At 40.3% G+C, this 16,631-nt stretch overlaps 1 protein-coding gene across 15 annotated transcripts in view; it reads right to left on the bottom strand.

The window, feature by feature from the left end:
- Positions 1-8,527: 8,527 nt before the first annotated feature.
- Positions 8,528-16,631, bottom strand: part of TASP1 (taspase 1) — a 154,556-nt gene continuing 146,452 nt past the window's right edge. For all 15 annotated transcript variants that reach the window (XM_065590819.1, XM_065590823.1, XM_065590825.1 and 12 more), the window contains one exon: positions 8,528-10,935. In XM_065590819.1, coding sequence (XP_065446891.1) covers positions 10,843-10,935 — 93 coding nt within the window. In that variant the 3' untranslated portion in view covers positions 8,528-10,842. The remainder of the gene's footprint in view (positions 10,936-16,631) is intronic.

The raw sequence follows: 16,631 nt of genomic DNA, 5'->3' as shown, positions 1-16,631 counted from the left end.
CCATTGCCTTGTAAGGACTGCTGCCAATTGCCACTCTGAGAAAATACCATGTAATTTTGAGGCAGAGTTTATGATAATCCTCATTTAACTGACTTCCCAAACTTTGGCTGCAGCCAGGCAGCTGTTCTCCCTCCTAAAGTAGCAATCACTGTGGTCATTTTTCCTTACGGTACCTCCCAGTTTGGCCATGATGAACCACCTTTGGCTTGGCTTTAGGTTTTCTGGATATTGTAAACACTAACATTACAGTTCTTCAGAATATGACCAAGCCAATTTTATATTTAATCCTTCCTTCTATTGTAGATTTTACAGCCAATGGCATTTTTGTGCCGAAATCCCACATGGCTAGACTAGGGGGACTTTTATTTGTTTTGGCCAGGGTCTGGAGGTGTTTAATTACACCCTTGAAAAAGTAAATACTCATTGTGTCCTATATAGTTTCTGTATCAGAAAATTTGGTCCTTATAGGGTTAGGAAGAAAGAAAAGTTTATTTGACTTGGAAGACAGACATTACTATGAAGAATTAGGAGAACCATCACTTGTCAGCTAAACAGAAAACACGGCAACATTTTTGTGTCATTACTAATGGTCACATTTCAGGGCAACTGCTTCTGTATTTCTCCCTCTGTGGTCCACTAAGGAAACCCACTCTAAGCTCCCAGCTCCTCGGCCATCACCTCTCCTGGATAGAGACATGCGTCTCTTCCCATCTTGACCAGGGGTTTTGCAGGCTATGCAATTCCCTGCCTACATTTCGATATTCCCAGTAAGCCAGACCACCTAAACAGGCCAGTGTCTGCACTTTGCTTTCTCTCCAAGGACTGTGATCAACGTAACTGCCAGTAGTTATGAGTCCCACACCGCTCTTTCTAAGAAAACACACACATTCTAAAGGTGAAGGCGTTACAGAGAAAACATCTTTAAAACATTAAGAGAACCTGCACATATCTTAATAAGTTTATAAGAGATCATCCATGATCTCCAACAAGGGCTCTGGTAGGAAACAGTCCTTCAAACTCCACAAAGGGTTTTTTCGGAGGTTACCAATTCCTAACAGCTTTAGGTCAGAACAAACACCCCCATGAATAGTTCAGTCTTTCCTTTATACAGTATAGGGCCCTACCAAATTCAGGGACCATTTTGGTCAATTTTATGGTTATAGGATTTTAAAATTAATCAATTTCACGCTTTCAGATATTTACATCTGAAATTTCATGGTGTTGTAACTGGGGAGTCCTGACCCAAAAGGGAGTCATGGGGGCTCACAAAGCTGTTGTAGAGGGGGTGTCGCAGGATTGCCACCCTCACATCTGCGCTGCCTTCACAGCCCAACTGGGTTCTGAAGGCAGCACAGCCGTGGAGTTTCCTGCAACTGGGGGAGGTACCCAGGGGTGGGTCTGATATCCCCGCAAGAGCAGCTGGGGGCGGCCCCCAGCCCTGCCTCTCCCCCTCTCCTCCAATAGGAACCAATATTTGTTACACCGTCATCAGCATAAATGTGTGTTTGTTGCCAGATGATCTGTAATTTTACAATACACGCGATAGCCAAAAAACACAATCTTTGGAGATGATGGTGATTCCATAGAGCTTATTAAAAAAAATTAAAAAGCATGATCTGAACTTCATAGAACCATGCTATGTATAATTCAAATTTAATTCAAATTCAAGTGTATTAATTCACTATTAAAGGTGCACACCTACGCACCCAAAAGGAACTGCATACATTACCAAAGTCCAATCTTAAACAAGTTCTGAAATATATAATCGGTCCTCAGTCTTTAGATACATGTGAATCTAAAACATGTTATACAGTTAAAGACTGTAACCATGTATATGCATAACAGGGCATATTTACAGTTAAATATTCAAAATGCAGGAAATACAAAAATGAAGGTTGAATATTCAGTTGCGAAACCTGAATGCTGCATTATTTTCCCCCCTAACATTTAATTTCTTAGTTTTTTTGTTTTTTTTTTTTTAAATAGGTGAAAGGAACAAAAGTAATCTCATAACAGGCCCAAGTCTGCCAAGGTCAGCTGGGGTTTATCAACATCATCTGTAAAACATATTATTGTAGATTTAAGAAGCACAAGTCAGCTGAATGGCAGTTAAAGTTAAGGTCTTGATCCAGCAATGCACTTGGGTAATTTCAAGCACAAATAGTCTAATTGCTTTTAATAGGACTAAGCACAAGCTTAAGTGCTTTGCTGGATGGGGGGCCATATACATTTCCATACATGTGCTCATATATACATCATATAAATGTTGTTTTAAAAAACCCTTAAGGCATATTAATCCCTTCCTACACCCTCGAGAGCCGTCCAGCTTCCTTGTCTCTCCGAGTTGTGTTTTTTCCTCCCAGTTTAAACAGATGCAAGGCCATTACAACTTTCTCTTTCATTTGCAAATAGAAACATGCACACAAAAATATGGGGGAGGAGGAGGAAAAGGGGATCGGAAAGTGCAGGCTAGATGATGAAGTTGCCAAAATTCAACTGCTGCCTTAAATACTGTACAACATCAATCTTTAGATTTTTTTCTTTAATATGGGAGGCATAAGTTTACCAAGCATGTTTACGCAACACCTTTAAAACCAAGCAGACAGTGCTGCATCAGCTCACAGGTGGAATATATTCTTCATAACCATAAATGCTAGATTTTTTTTAAATGAAGACTTAAATTCTGTAGAAAATGATGGAGCTGAGAAACGCTGGTATGGCGTATCATTGCTTACCGGCAGCATGTGATCCCTCCAGGGGTGTTAAATCCTGCTGCCACTGACTCCACAAGGTATTAAGAATGGGACTCTTCCTTTTTGTCTTGATAGCTCAACACTTGTCCATACCTGCTCACCTCCCACCTTTATTTCTGCATTGGTCTCCCTGGGTCCATGGCTTCCCCCTCCAAGTCCATCCCCAAACACAGCTGCTAAAATTATCTTCCTCATCTAATCACACCATCTCACTTTCTCCAGCTGTCCTCCCCCTCCCCCCAAACCACAGCAAATTTAAATGTCTAGTCCTCTCCTTCAAGGCCATGCATAGCTCCAGCCTACAACTAGATAACATTTACATTATCCTCCTTAGTCCCCTTTTCTGGGTATGTCTACATGGCAATTAAAAACCTGTGGCTGGCCCATGTCAGATGGCTCAGGGTTAGGGGCTGTTTAATTAGAGTGTAAACGCAGGCCTGAGCCCAAAACTCAACATCGCAATTAAACAGCCCCTTAGCCCGAATCAGCTGGGATGGGCCTGGTGCAGGCTTCTAACTGCAGTGTAGATATACGCTCTGCATCAGAGATGCCAGCGTTGATGCCCCTTTGGCCTCAATATCCCACTCCCATCTTCTTCCATTCACCCCTCTGTGAATGGAATGGCCTACCAACTTCAGTGTGTCTGGACTCTACCTGCTTCTTATTCAAATTCCTTCTCTTCCACAATGCCTACGAACATTAAGCTGAAGTGGTAAAATGCCCTCTCTACCCCCAAACACACACACACACACACACACACACACACACACACACACACACACACACACATATATATTACAACGTTTAATAGAATCTAAGGGCTTGTCTACACTGCCAAGTTGTTGACAAAACTTTTGTCTTTCATGGGTACTTAAAAAAGCCCCCCCCCGCAAAAGACAAAAGTTTTGACGACACAAGTCGCAGTGTGAACATGGCTTTGTCGGCCAGAGTGCCCCCCTGCCGACAAAGCTAACGCTGCTCGAGGGGCTGGAAGTATTTTGTCGGTAAAAGTTCTAAGTACTGAAAAAAAGCATTTACACACGCTGACTTTTAGCGACAAGCTGTGTCATTAAAAGCTGTGTAGTGTAGACAAGCCCTTAGTTACCACTTCTAGGTCTCCAAGTGTGAAGTGCCTCCTCTCTATCTTTTAAATTGTGAGGCTCCAGGGTAGGGATTGTTCTTGCTCTGCCATTTCTACTAATATTTGCTACAGTCAAGAACAATTTTCCTTTTCCTCTTTACAAAATAGAAAAAAAAATCTATTTAACATCAAAATAGCTTTTTTTCCTTCTGATGAGTTCACCTTATTCACTGCTTGTTCAGCCCATTATTTGGATTAATACATCTGTACCTTGGAGAAGAGAAAACACATGAACATTTAGGGCACTATTAATGCAACTGATTTTGCATATTCTAATGACTACAAAGTATTTTTCATTTATTTTTTCATAAAAGGGGATTCATAAATGTTTTAAGCGTGAAACTCAAAATATGAGCAGATAGAAGCAAAAGATTATAGAAACTGCATTTTGAATGAAATGAAAATATTTCACTTTCGTGGGGTTTTTACAAAAAAAACAGCACTGGCTTAATTTAAATGAGTTTAGCAAGACTTTGTTAAACTAGTGCAAAACTTCATGTGGACACTTATTTTTCTTTACGAGTATCTTACTTCAGTTAGATCAACTCTGTAAGGAATTGAGTTAGCTTAAGTCAATTTCTTGCAGACTTAAGCTAAAACCAAACAAGCCACTGGTAAATTAAAATAGAAGTGCACATACACTGTTTTACGCCAGTTTTGCTATAGTCTGTTTAAAAACACCTCTTTAGTGAAACTGGTGCAAATTTGGAGGCAGACATGGTGATCGTTTTACAAGATTAAGGGTAGGTCTACACTTACCTCCGGGTCTGGCAATAAGCAATCCATCTTCTCGGATCGGTTTATCGCGTCTTGTCTAGACGCGATAAATCGATCCCGGATCGATCCCGGAAGTGCTCGCCGTCAACGCTGGTACTCCAGCTCGGCGAGAGGAGTACACGGCATCGACGGAAGAGCCTGCCTGCCGCGTCTGGACCCGCGGTAAGTTCGAACTAAGGTACTTCGAATTCAGCTACGTTATTAACGTAGCTGAATTTGCATACCTTAGTTCGAAATGGGGGGTTAGTGTGGACCAGGCCTAAGAGTAGCTGCTGTCAGAGAGTTCAAAGAGCATGGGCAGTGCGAATATTATATATACACCTAACCAAAACCAAAAACTACGGTGTTTGCTACTCAGTTTCTGCTTGGGGTTTGCAATTTTGGTTTATACTAAAAAGAACACATGCCCTTCACTTGCTCACTAACAACAGCAACAAAATCACATAGGGAGCACGGCCCATAGGTTTATTAACATGCAACATGTGAGTAAATGGGTCGATACCCCTACATACCAGACTATTAGGCTTCTAGTAGCAAAGGCTTATTAAGAAAAAAGAGCAGCTACCATGGCACCAACCTGTCTACTAGAAAACAGCCTTATGAGTGTAATTGTGTGTTTACTGATTTATATTAATCAATTTCCAGTTTGCATTTACATGCACTTCATCTGGTTGCCTTTTTTCTTATAATTTTAACCATCTATTGCTGTCAAGTGTATAATTTCTTTTGGGTCTGTATCACTTCATGCCCAGAGCCATGAATACATGGTGAAGGGGAGTTTGTGGCAAGCTTTGTTGCGATGCAGGTCTGTCTTCAGCACTTATCCTCGATAATCCTCCTTTCTTCTAAACTAAAAAAGAACCAAGTATGGGCCTGATCCTGCTACCAATTAAGCCAATGCAAATTTTGTCATTGCCTTCAGTGTGACCATGATGAGTGTCCTTGCAGCCCTGCCCTCTGCTAGCATGGAAATTCATGCCTGCTTTCCCCGCTGTCCAGGAAAAGAGCATTGTTTGCAGGGTCACCTCTGCACCCCATTTGAGACTGAGGACAGTAAATCAGCACTGGGCGTTAATATGTCTCCTGCTAGTGTAATGACGGTGCTATGGCTTCACACTGAATTGGGCCAGTTTTGTTTTCACCCAGAGTGAGATGGAGAACACTAGACATACGGCTTCATAGTTCAGAGGTGGAGCTGAACAGTGCAGGAAGGTGGTCTGCTCAGCATCCCATGTCAGAGCTGGATATGAAGCCGGGCTTCTAGCAGCAGTGTGCTGCTCTCAGGGTCCATCAGTAGTGCAGCTGGGAGCGTGCTTCCCAGCTCTGACAGAGATGCTCTAGCCCCACTCAAGATAGTGCTGTAAAAATAGCTGTACAGCTGGGGGCAGCACAATGGGATAGCAGCCTGAGTACAAACCGGCCGGACTCCTGCATACATGTTTGGGCTGCTAGCCCAAGCCGTCACCTGTGCTACTCTCTGCTACACTGCTACTTTCAGCATGCTAGCTTGAGTAGAGCTAGCGCATGTCTGTCTGCTCGCATTGGTAAGTGATGTGCAGATTGTATATGCATATAACCAAAATAAAAAACTAAAGTATTTGCTACTCATTTTCTGCTTGATTTGCTATTTGGTTTATATTACAAAGCAAACAAATACTTCGGTTGCTCACTAACAACAACAAAAATCACAAAGGGAGCACTACCCATACGCTGGAATTAAATCACCAGGGCTTTCCTTTAGTCCACAAGGTAGGAAACATAAGGTGAAGGGGGAAAAGGTTAAGGCACCATCTGAACTATTTCACAAACCATTTTAAAAATCCTGCTTGTTTTCAGAAAGATTGAACTCAAACAAGAAATGTTTGCAGGGTTAATTGCACACAAATAAAAACCGCTAGACACCAAAACATTTCAGACTGCAGAAGGGGTCATTTTGAAACTGTTTCCATGAAATCCACAATGAAAAGAATCTGAATATGAAATATTCAAGTAGCATATTCACCCTTATCAAGTCCAGAGGAACAGTTCCCACAAGGGATAATCCTCCAGTTAAGCACCAAAATCATAGTAGGAGGGACATTACCTCAAAGACTGGTATTTACAAAAACCTTAGTAGTAGGTTTTCCCCCCCAAAAATCTTGCCATTCTTCATCATGTCCAGATCCTCAACTGTGTAAATCAACATAGCTCCCGTTCGCTTTGGCAAAACTGCACTTATTTACATCAGCTGAGGATCTGGTCCAATACATCTCAACATAAAAATCCTTTTGAGCTCAATGTATTGCCCTTATTGTTTCTGCGAACTGTAAGATCCTTTCACCAGACACTACTTATCTCCATTTCTATACTGCATTTCTACATTATCATGCCTCCATACAAAAAAATGAATGTGAGCATATGGAACGAAAAGCTTCTCAAAATGAAAATAAACTGAATCCTCTAGAATTGGGCAGCATTGCTGCTTATGGAGTAACTATGGTTAAGTCTTATCAAGCTAATATGTTCACGCCTTTAAAAAAAAAACCTGCTAAAGATTGTAGATAATTACTGAAGTAAGATTACTGTTTTGGGTTGTTATGTTCTATTGATCAATTCAAACAAAAAAAGTCCCATTTAGCATTAGTTAAGTTAGCTCTCGTCAATAAACAAACCATAAAAATTAGGGGGGAAAATTGATGGTTAAAAGGTATTAATTAAAAGGTTGCAAGTTAGGATATGCTAGGATGAATGTTGCCCATGAAACCTTAATTCGACTCCCTAGCGTGTATGAATTACGATACAGCCTTTAACAACATGATTATTAAAAAACAAATAAAAATAAACACACAGGAGCCCAGTTCATTCAGTGCACAGGACGGATCTGCTCAGGAGATGAATCAGGGCTGTGTAGTGAAGGAGTCTGTTGTCTATGGGACCCCAGCCTCAATTGTTGCAAAAGTTGAAAAGTTTGTAGTGAACAAGGGGACTGCAGGAAAAGAAAGGATGGTCTTGTGCAGGGATCGGCAACTTTTGGCCCACGACCCGCCAGGGTAAGCACCCTGGCAGGCTGGGCTGTTTTGTTTACCTGCCGCGTCTGCAGGTTCAGCCAATCGCGGCTCTCACTGGCCGCGGTTCGCCGTTGCAGGCCAATGGGGGCTGCGGGAAGTGGCGCAGGCCAAGGGAAGGTTGCCGATCCCCGGTCTTGTGGTTAAGGAAGTTGAATGCCACCCCAGAGTCTTGGATTCTATCCTTGCCTCTGCCATAGAGATCCTATGTGATGCTAGGCAAGTCACTTACACCAAACTTTTCACAGATAGTCACTTCTGCCTATAATTAACATATGCACAAGGGGGCCAAATTAAGGTTGCATGGGCAACTTTCATTCTGGCATTGCTTGACTTTTAATCCTTAACTTTGTATTTCCCAATTTTGTATGGTTTAGTTTATTGATGGGAGCAACCTTAAATAACATTAATCAAAGTATGTTTGCAAGTTTCCTTAGTTTTTTTAATAGAAAGAAAATTTTATAGATGTGCTATTTCAATAATAAAGCACTTACACATTTGTCATCTTCAGTGTATATTTTATTGCCATTGGTATCTTTGCAACGCTCAATATTTCACTGCTCAGTGCCAAGTTGACCAATATATACTGGAAGTAATTAAATTAAACTGTACGCAAACAAAACCTTTTTAAAATGCAACTTTAGTTTTACTGCAACCTCAGGCTCAGGGCAACTTCTAAATAACTTTGAAAAACTGTAACAGAAACCCGAGTAGGGACTATTTTCTGCTTTTTTTAAAAAAAAGATAAATATTCAGAAAGCTATATTCCCCAATTTGTAAGACGCATATGAACAGAATACACAAAAAAGAGCTTAATTCTATATCTTACTTTAATGTAACCCTTTTTGAGGAAAGTAACAATTACGCTTTGAAAAGAAACAGTGTAATTTACCACAGTACAAACCCAAAGGAGCACAGCAGGAGCGGAGCAAAATCCAGTCTGCTTTCATCACAGCTCCTCCTGGCCTTTCTTTGAAATAATGTTAGGATAGTCTGAGGTAAATCAACTGTCAAAAGCAGCCATAGCCATGACAACCAGGATATTAGTAACTCTCCCCAAGTATGCAAATGAACTGAAGGAGGTAGTGATGAGTGGCTGATTCTCTCTCAAGTCACAATTTTGTTACTACTCAGGGAGCAGTAAATGTATACTGTGTGAGGGGTGGAAGTGGGTAGGAATCAAGCTTTTCCAGTGGTCAGATTTTCTATAATTCCCTACAAAGCAACATACAAACACAAAATACAGGTTGGAGATAATTTTACAAACATATTAATTAGCGTTTGAAATTTGGTTAAAATTCTCCATGGCATGTTAACAAAAAAGGGTTCTGAAAAATTGTGAGACAGTTGAGGTACAGACCCTGTAAAACAGAAAATTCTGACACAACCTTAGCTATGCTCTGCTACTGAGAGACCGTAAAAAAACAGGGAGGTGCAATGCATATTCTAAACTGCTAGGCACAGAGATTAACCCATCTGGTAGTCCCAATTACGGTCCAAATTCTCCACTGGTGTAATCTGGCACAGCTCCAATGACTTCTGTGGAGTTGCACTAATTTACACCAGAGAATTTGTCCTTATAGACCTGAGCCTGCAGATTTGTCACAATGCAAAACACAGCTCTGAGCATGCAGTGACATTACCTTCAAAATTAATTCAGGCCAGTTTTTTAAAAATAAATTTATTAAGAATTTTTTCCATAAAACATTGATATCATAATCAATGCAACCATTTAATCAGAAGCAGGCATTTCTGTTATAAGCAGGCACAACAATACAAAATAAAGAGGTGAGTACACTGTTGGGTGAACTATATGTTATTGGACTACATACTTATCCTGTACTTCTGGAGAAAGGTAAAATGGAGTATCGACTTTCTGTTTCCAAATTTGAACAGAAAAAAAAAAAAAGATATAAACTACCGTTGTTTCTCTTTGGCCTATCTGCAAGACATTGAACAAAAGTTGGTCGTTACAAAAATCTTATGGTGCCGTCATTGTCAACAGGAAGAAGAATACTGAATAGATGTTTGAAACTTAAGAACTCATCTTCAGAACTCAAATGATTTGCTAAAATATCAGAACTGGTGTACAGAGATAACTGTTTATACTTACAAGGCAGATATGGCCTACATAGTTATATGAATATGTAGCTTTTTAGAATATGTGGGGAAAAAGTATTACAGTAAATTTATGCATAATGCATACATATTAGACAAATTAATATACATACACACATGCTGTAAGTGAACTTTGAGGAAGTCACTTTTTCAAGAAGAGGGCTACTATCAGTTTTCTCAACAATAATACACATACTTAGCATACAGTAATATGCTCATTTATTTCTGTACCTTTTTCTTAAAATATATATTTAAACAAGAAACAAAGAATAGTATTGAATCTTTCCATAAACTTTGTTTTCTTATTTACATTGTAATATTCCATTATACACAAAGTAAAGACTGCATTACGGTACATTATCTTTATATAACTTTTTTGTAATACATACAGCTTGAAGCTATGTAACATCTTAGCTTGGGAAGAGAGATACAACTTATATTATAAGACTATTTAAAAACAATTCTGGCCATAATTCTGCTCTAGATTGTTTCACTGAAACCATTCTTTGTCAAAGAAAAATGCCCCACATAGGGGATGAAGAAGCAGTGTTTAAGTCACCACTGGATCCACTTAAACTTAAAAGAAATGTACAAACCACAATCACTTTTGCATTACTACACAACTACCTCTGAGGCCCATTACTTCCTAATTTAGAACATGAATGACAGTTACTATCACATCTTTAAATTAGTTTTTTTCCACAGTTTTAGGGCATTATTTTTTAAACTGTAAACAATGAAAATTTAAATGCAACATTAATCATACACTATCTTCACCTGCACAACTAGGAAGTGTTCTGATTTGTTTGGGAGAAAAATGAGCATGCACACACCCATTCACACAGAATGAGTATAAATAACAGCAGCACTTATCTCAAGTTATGGTGCACGTGGTTGCAATAAAGAGTATAAAATGAGAGTAAAATTCCCAACATCTGTTAAAACACAAAAGAGCTTATTGTACAAAACGTCATTCACATTCTCTGTATGGAGCTGAGGAGTAAGCTGTTCAGTTTGCTGGGGTCTCCAGCCGACAGACTCCTCCTTCGATTGCCACAGACTGCCCTGCCACAGCTCCAGGAGGAAGTCTCGAAATGTGAGTCTGTGGAAAAATTGTGAGAACTTTAGCAATTGCGGAAAAAACCAGAGAGAACTGAAAGCAGGTGGAATGGTGGACACAAAGGCATCTTAAAAAGCCCACAATGTTTACATTGTTCAGTATGAACATATATACATGCAAATTACAACACAACCGAAAAAGCTGCAGACAGGGAATGTTTAGTATAAAGAGGACATTAATAGGAGGGGACATAGTAGACTTATGCAAAATAATACGTGCAGAGCAGGTAAATTGGGTGCTGCAGTTTACCCTACCTACTAAGTGAACAAAGTGACATCAGTAAAGTTGACACAAAATTAAAACTGATAAAAAGAAAATACATTTTTGCACAATACATAATTGATATGTGCAGCTCCATGACCGAAGGCATCATTAACGCCAAAAGTTTCGAGGATTAAAAAAAAGAGTTAGAACTTAATATATTTGTAGGACACAAACTCATGCTTCAAAGCTTAAAGCCAACTTTAACTGACGAAAAAGTTAGGATGAAATTTCTCCAATGGGCACTTTTTTGCAAAAATGTTTTGAGGAAAAAAAAGGATGGTCATGACAATATTTCAGCAGGAAAGATCAAAACATCCATCCAATATACTCCTTTTGTATGAGAGTTTAGTTTGTCAGATTGCTAGATGGATTTAATATATTATTCTCTGTTAATATTCTGGTAATGCTCAATGGCCCTAATGATATAGGAAGACACCATCCGTACCACACAGAGTGGGTTAGCACTGGTTGTGAAACTACACTAAAAGACATCTAAATATATTTTCCATATATTAATTTTCAATGTTAGCAATTGCCAAAGCTATCAAAGTGATATTATACAATTATGAATGGAAGAGGAAGTGGTCCAACTATGAAAAAATTTGAGAAACTATCTTGAGTCATCCAGTCCTCCATTTCCGAAAAATATCTGTTTATTGGTTTTATATTGGCAAACAATGTTATTCATTATATCCAAAGGCATGTCTGAGCCCTGTTGTGTGATAAGGAGTGGCACTGCTTCAGTTTATTGTTTGTCTATTGTTTTACCTTCGAGGGAGTCACGTAAAGCCCTATAAAGAACTTACAACTTGACACATACCATTTGTCATGTTTAATGGTGTCTAGTTACTCCTTTTCCTATGTGTTTATTGGGGTTATAGAATTCACATTGCTCATAACAATAGCTTGACATAACGGTTATTTCTCCTCTTCAGTCCATATTTGTTGTGCTCTATTTTGTAACTGCAGAAGATTTGTTTTATTACATTCTAATCTCCTACCAAGGAGGACAGATCTGTAAGTACTGAAGAAATTGCTTTATTTTCCAGTGCATACTTTGTTGTAAATGGGCAATGATAAAGACTTTACAGTACCAAACATGTATGTAAGCGTATTCTGCCTTATTGGTAGTGCTGTGTTACTGTTACATGTAACCCATCGTTGTTTCCATATGTAGCATTGTTATACGATATCAGCATATATCTTAGTCCACATGGTGTTGATTCTGCAATATAGTAATGCTATAATACATGTAGGGCCAGATCGCTAAAGCAGTGCTTGGTGCACTGGGAGCAGTGTCACAGCCAGCTTTCTACAACCTTTCTGCCCACCCCTCAACTCCCAGAGCTGCTGATTTAGGCTCTGCTGTAACTTAAAAAAGCTTCAGGGCTACTCTAGGGTGTGTTCTACACTACAGGGTTAGGTCAACTTAAGCTGCCTTGCGTCAACCTAACCATGAAGGTGTCTACACTTGAATTTCGTTCCCACCGATGTAACTGTCCTGCTCCATCGACTTAACTCCACCTTCACAAGTGGTGTAGAGTCAAGGTCGATGTAGTCAGGTCGACCCAGTGTCAGCGTAGACACTGTGCTGCTTATGTTGACTGTTACTGGCTTTCAAGAGCCGTCCCACAAGGCCCCACACTGACAGTACAATCGATAAAAGTACTCCTGGTGAGGATGCGCACCGCCAACACAAGGAGCAAAGTGTAGAGATGCACAAATGATGTAATTATTACAGGGGCTGTGTGCCAACGTAAGTTAGGGCAACTTAGGGCATGGCTACACTTGCAAGCTAGAGTGCATTAAAGCAGCCCCAGGTGCCCTAACTCCCGACCCGTCCACACTGGCAAGGCACGTAGAGCACCTGGACTCTGCACCAGGAGTGCTCCTGGTAATCCAACTCCACGAAAAGCATTACGCTTGTTGCACCTCCGCTGAAACGCCCCAGCGTCAGTGTGAACAAGGTGTTGCATCACTGCGCTTTGATCAGCCTCTGGAAATGTCCCATAACCGTTTCTAACAGCCAGCATGCTTATCTGCTCTGGGTCAAAGCAAGCCATTAGTGTGGAATGTTGCTTGCTGTGAGTGTGTCAGAGAGGCGGGGGGGGGGGGGTCTGAACTTACAAGACAGCATGCTGACACACACTCTCCCCCCACATACACGTAACACACTCCCTATCACACTCTACCCCACCCCCGCATTTGAAAAGCACGTTGCAGCCACTTGAACGCTGGGATAGCTACCACAATGCACTGCTCTTTGTGGCATTGCAAGAGCTGCTAATGTGGCCACGCCAGTGCGCTTCCAGCTGAGGGTGTAAACACTCGGCAGCGTTTTCCCTGCTGTGGTCTCTGAAGACTGGTTTAATTCCCAGCGCTCTACATCTGCAAGTGTAGCCATGCCCTTAATTTTGTAGTGTAGACATGGCCTAACCAGTATTGGAGGTAACAGCACTCCCAAGGGCTTAGGGAGAGTGACTGGTTACTGTTGTCCACACTACAAAGATTTTGTCAGTATAGCTATACCAGCAGTGCCCTCTGTGTAGATGCACTGTATGCTGACAGGAACTTTTCTGCCAGCATAACAACATTGCCTCCCTGAACAACGGTAGCTGCACCAACAGAAGTACTCTTCTGTGAGCATAACTTTGTCAACACTAGGGGTTTTGCCGGCATAGCTATGTCGGCTAAGGGGTGTGATTTTTTTCATACCCCTGACCGACATGGCTATGCTGACAAAACTTTATAGTGTAGCCCTCACATCACACTGCCAGAGAATCACCAGCACACACTGTTCCTGCAACACCCTCATCTATCCCATATGCTAGAAGTTAGGGAGGAGGATAGCAGTTTCCCTGGCTGTTATGCACTCAGATTCTTCAGCTGTACTCTTAGGGCAGCTTTAATTTTTTTTTGTGCCAGGACAAGGATAGGGTCTGTAATGCTCATGCAATACGATTATCTGTAGCGTATATTGAAGTTGCACAAACCGATACACTGGAGACATAAAGCTGATCACTTAATTCTGGGAATTATATATTTAACTATTATGAAATAATAAAACAGGTTCAGCTGATTCAATTTCATTGGCAGACGTTCTGGTATATTTTGCATTAGATGAAGGGACTTGGGCAAAAAAATGTACACCTATTTTGCCAGTAGTCTCATTATAAAATGGTGAGCTACACTTACTTTTAAAAAGTTGTATTTTTTAAGATTATGGGCTGGATTCTGCCAGTCTTCCAAGTACTGAACTCTCAATGCTAGTGCAAGCTTCAGGAGAAGAAGATTTGCAGGATTGGGCTTTATTTCTTTAAAGAATACTGCTTCAATTGGGGGAGATGTCACTGGCATGACCAATTGGCCTCAAACTTGGGTCACAGGAGCAGCCAAGCTTCAACTCCCCACTTGGGAGCCTGCTGACAACCCAGGACCCATGGAGCCCAGCCCCAGCTCGAGGCTCCACCTCTGATGTTCCATTGGTGGCGTCTCAGAGCAGCCAACCGGCCCGCTGGCCGTATTTAAGCCAGGAACAGGAAACTGTCCGAAAAACTGAGCTCCACCCTGCTCTGGACCGTGTGCCTCCTACTCCTGTTCCCCCAGCTTGACTTCCTGGTGTCCTGACCTGGCTTGGCTCCTGACCTCTGACTTGTGGTTCTGATCTCTGGTTGGTCTCCTGCCTCTGAATCCCAGCTGACTCTTGACTCCTGGCTGTGGACTCTGACCACTAGGTCTGGTTGCCTACGACCAGGCCCTGACAGTCACTTTATAAAATAGAATGACTTGTAACTGCTCCACTGCTAGTGGGAGGCTAGACCGTGAAAGCCTTATTTATGTTGTTGTGCACTTACTTGAGCCCATAGTCCCATTAATCTTAAAAGGTCCAAGGATTGCACAATTTAACACATTGTGAGGTGGTATGTTTTGAAAGTCTATGAGTCGAAAAGATAAAACAGTAATAACATGTATCAGTTGAGCAGAATGTTATTTAGAACCTTAACCACAATTCACTGTAAAGACATTCTCTATTCCAGAGGCACAGCCTCTTTTAATCCCCTCCTTGATAAGGCTATCCTGGTGTCTACTCTTAGGTGGTCTTTTTTTCAGTTAAATGACAGAATCAGATTTAATTAAAAACATTTTTAAGGTTTTCATTTTACTGGTTCAACTTTGATCCTTAGCCCTCCTACGTGATATATGAGCATCTTTCTACTTTTAGAACAATTTTGGTCAAGATCATGATTTACCACTTCAAGAAGAGAGGGTTCCCTTTAAATCTCCTATGGTTCCCCTCAAATGCAACTGATCATTTTTGGAACTATTATTTCAGAGTTAACCTTCCATTTGTTTAAAAAAATTTATAAGAACAACTGGTAGAACCAAATTTGCAAATATCTTTTTCTAAGGTCTATTTAAAACCCCAAAGAAAGTTAGAGCCATCATGTAAAATCAATTTTCTTAGTAGTATGCAGTAACAGTCTTTACTCAGTAGAAGCATGCTACTGATCACGCAATATAATACCACAGTCAATGTGGCTCAGTGGCCTAATCTGAATCAGACATCCATTATGAAGTGGAGATGGTCATGGCAGAGTACAGTATTGGAACAAAGAAACAGTACAGTATGAGGCCTGGATGCCCACAGATTCTGCCAAATGGCACAGGGCAAATATTTTTTACCAGAACAGAACCACCAAAATTTCTTAGGCCTGCAGTAGGACATTCATTTATTCATGATAAAGGCTTTGATTTTTGAGACGTGATTTTTCTAACCCAAATAAACTGTGGGCACAATTAATAACATTTGCGCTTACCTGCTTACCCCACAAATCAGGTAAAGTTAGATGCCTCAATACACCCACAAATAACTGCAGGTGAAAATCGGGAGGCTGGGTTGAGTTACATATTGAAAAATCACTCTAAATATAGTTATTATTTCTAAAATAACGACAGTGACTAGCTGTTGAATATGAAACCTCAGTGAGAACTTGAACAGATTTTTCAAAACACAAGACGTTTTAACAGATAATCAGTACATTTGTATCTCAAATGTGTTATTTAGACATAGGCATCTACTCTACTTTTTTTAATATGAAAAGGATTTCCAATATATAAAAACCTAAAGTACACTTCCAAAATCTGTGCGTCTCCTTACTGCATTACCACACACACACACACACACACACACAAATGCATATATAATCAAAATCCTTGCATGTGTCTTGATATATAAACTTTTCTCATCTCTTTACTTGGCATGCACTCAGTATCAAGTAATAAATGAAGTACTATCCTATTTTATGCATAATGTTTCAGGTCACTTTTACCCAATAGCAAGTAACTATTATGCCAAACAGAAAAAATATTAAGATGCCTTTTTAAAGAGAAATAAGATCACATTATTTTATTTT

This window comes from Chrysemys picta, chromosome 3, assembly GCF_011386835.1.
Source record: "Chrysemys picta bellii isolate R12L10 chromosome 3, ASM1138683v2, whole genome shotgun sequence".
NCBI lineage: Eukaryota > Metazoa > Chordata > Testudines > Emydidae > Chrysemys > Chrysemys picta.
The sequence above is the reverse complement of the archived record's forward strand: the minus strand, read 5'-3'. Positions and strand labels throughout refer to the sequence as shown.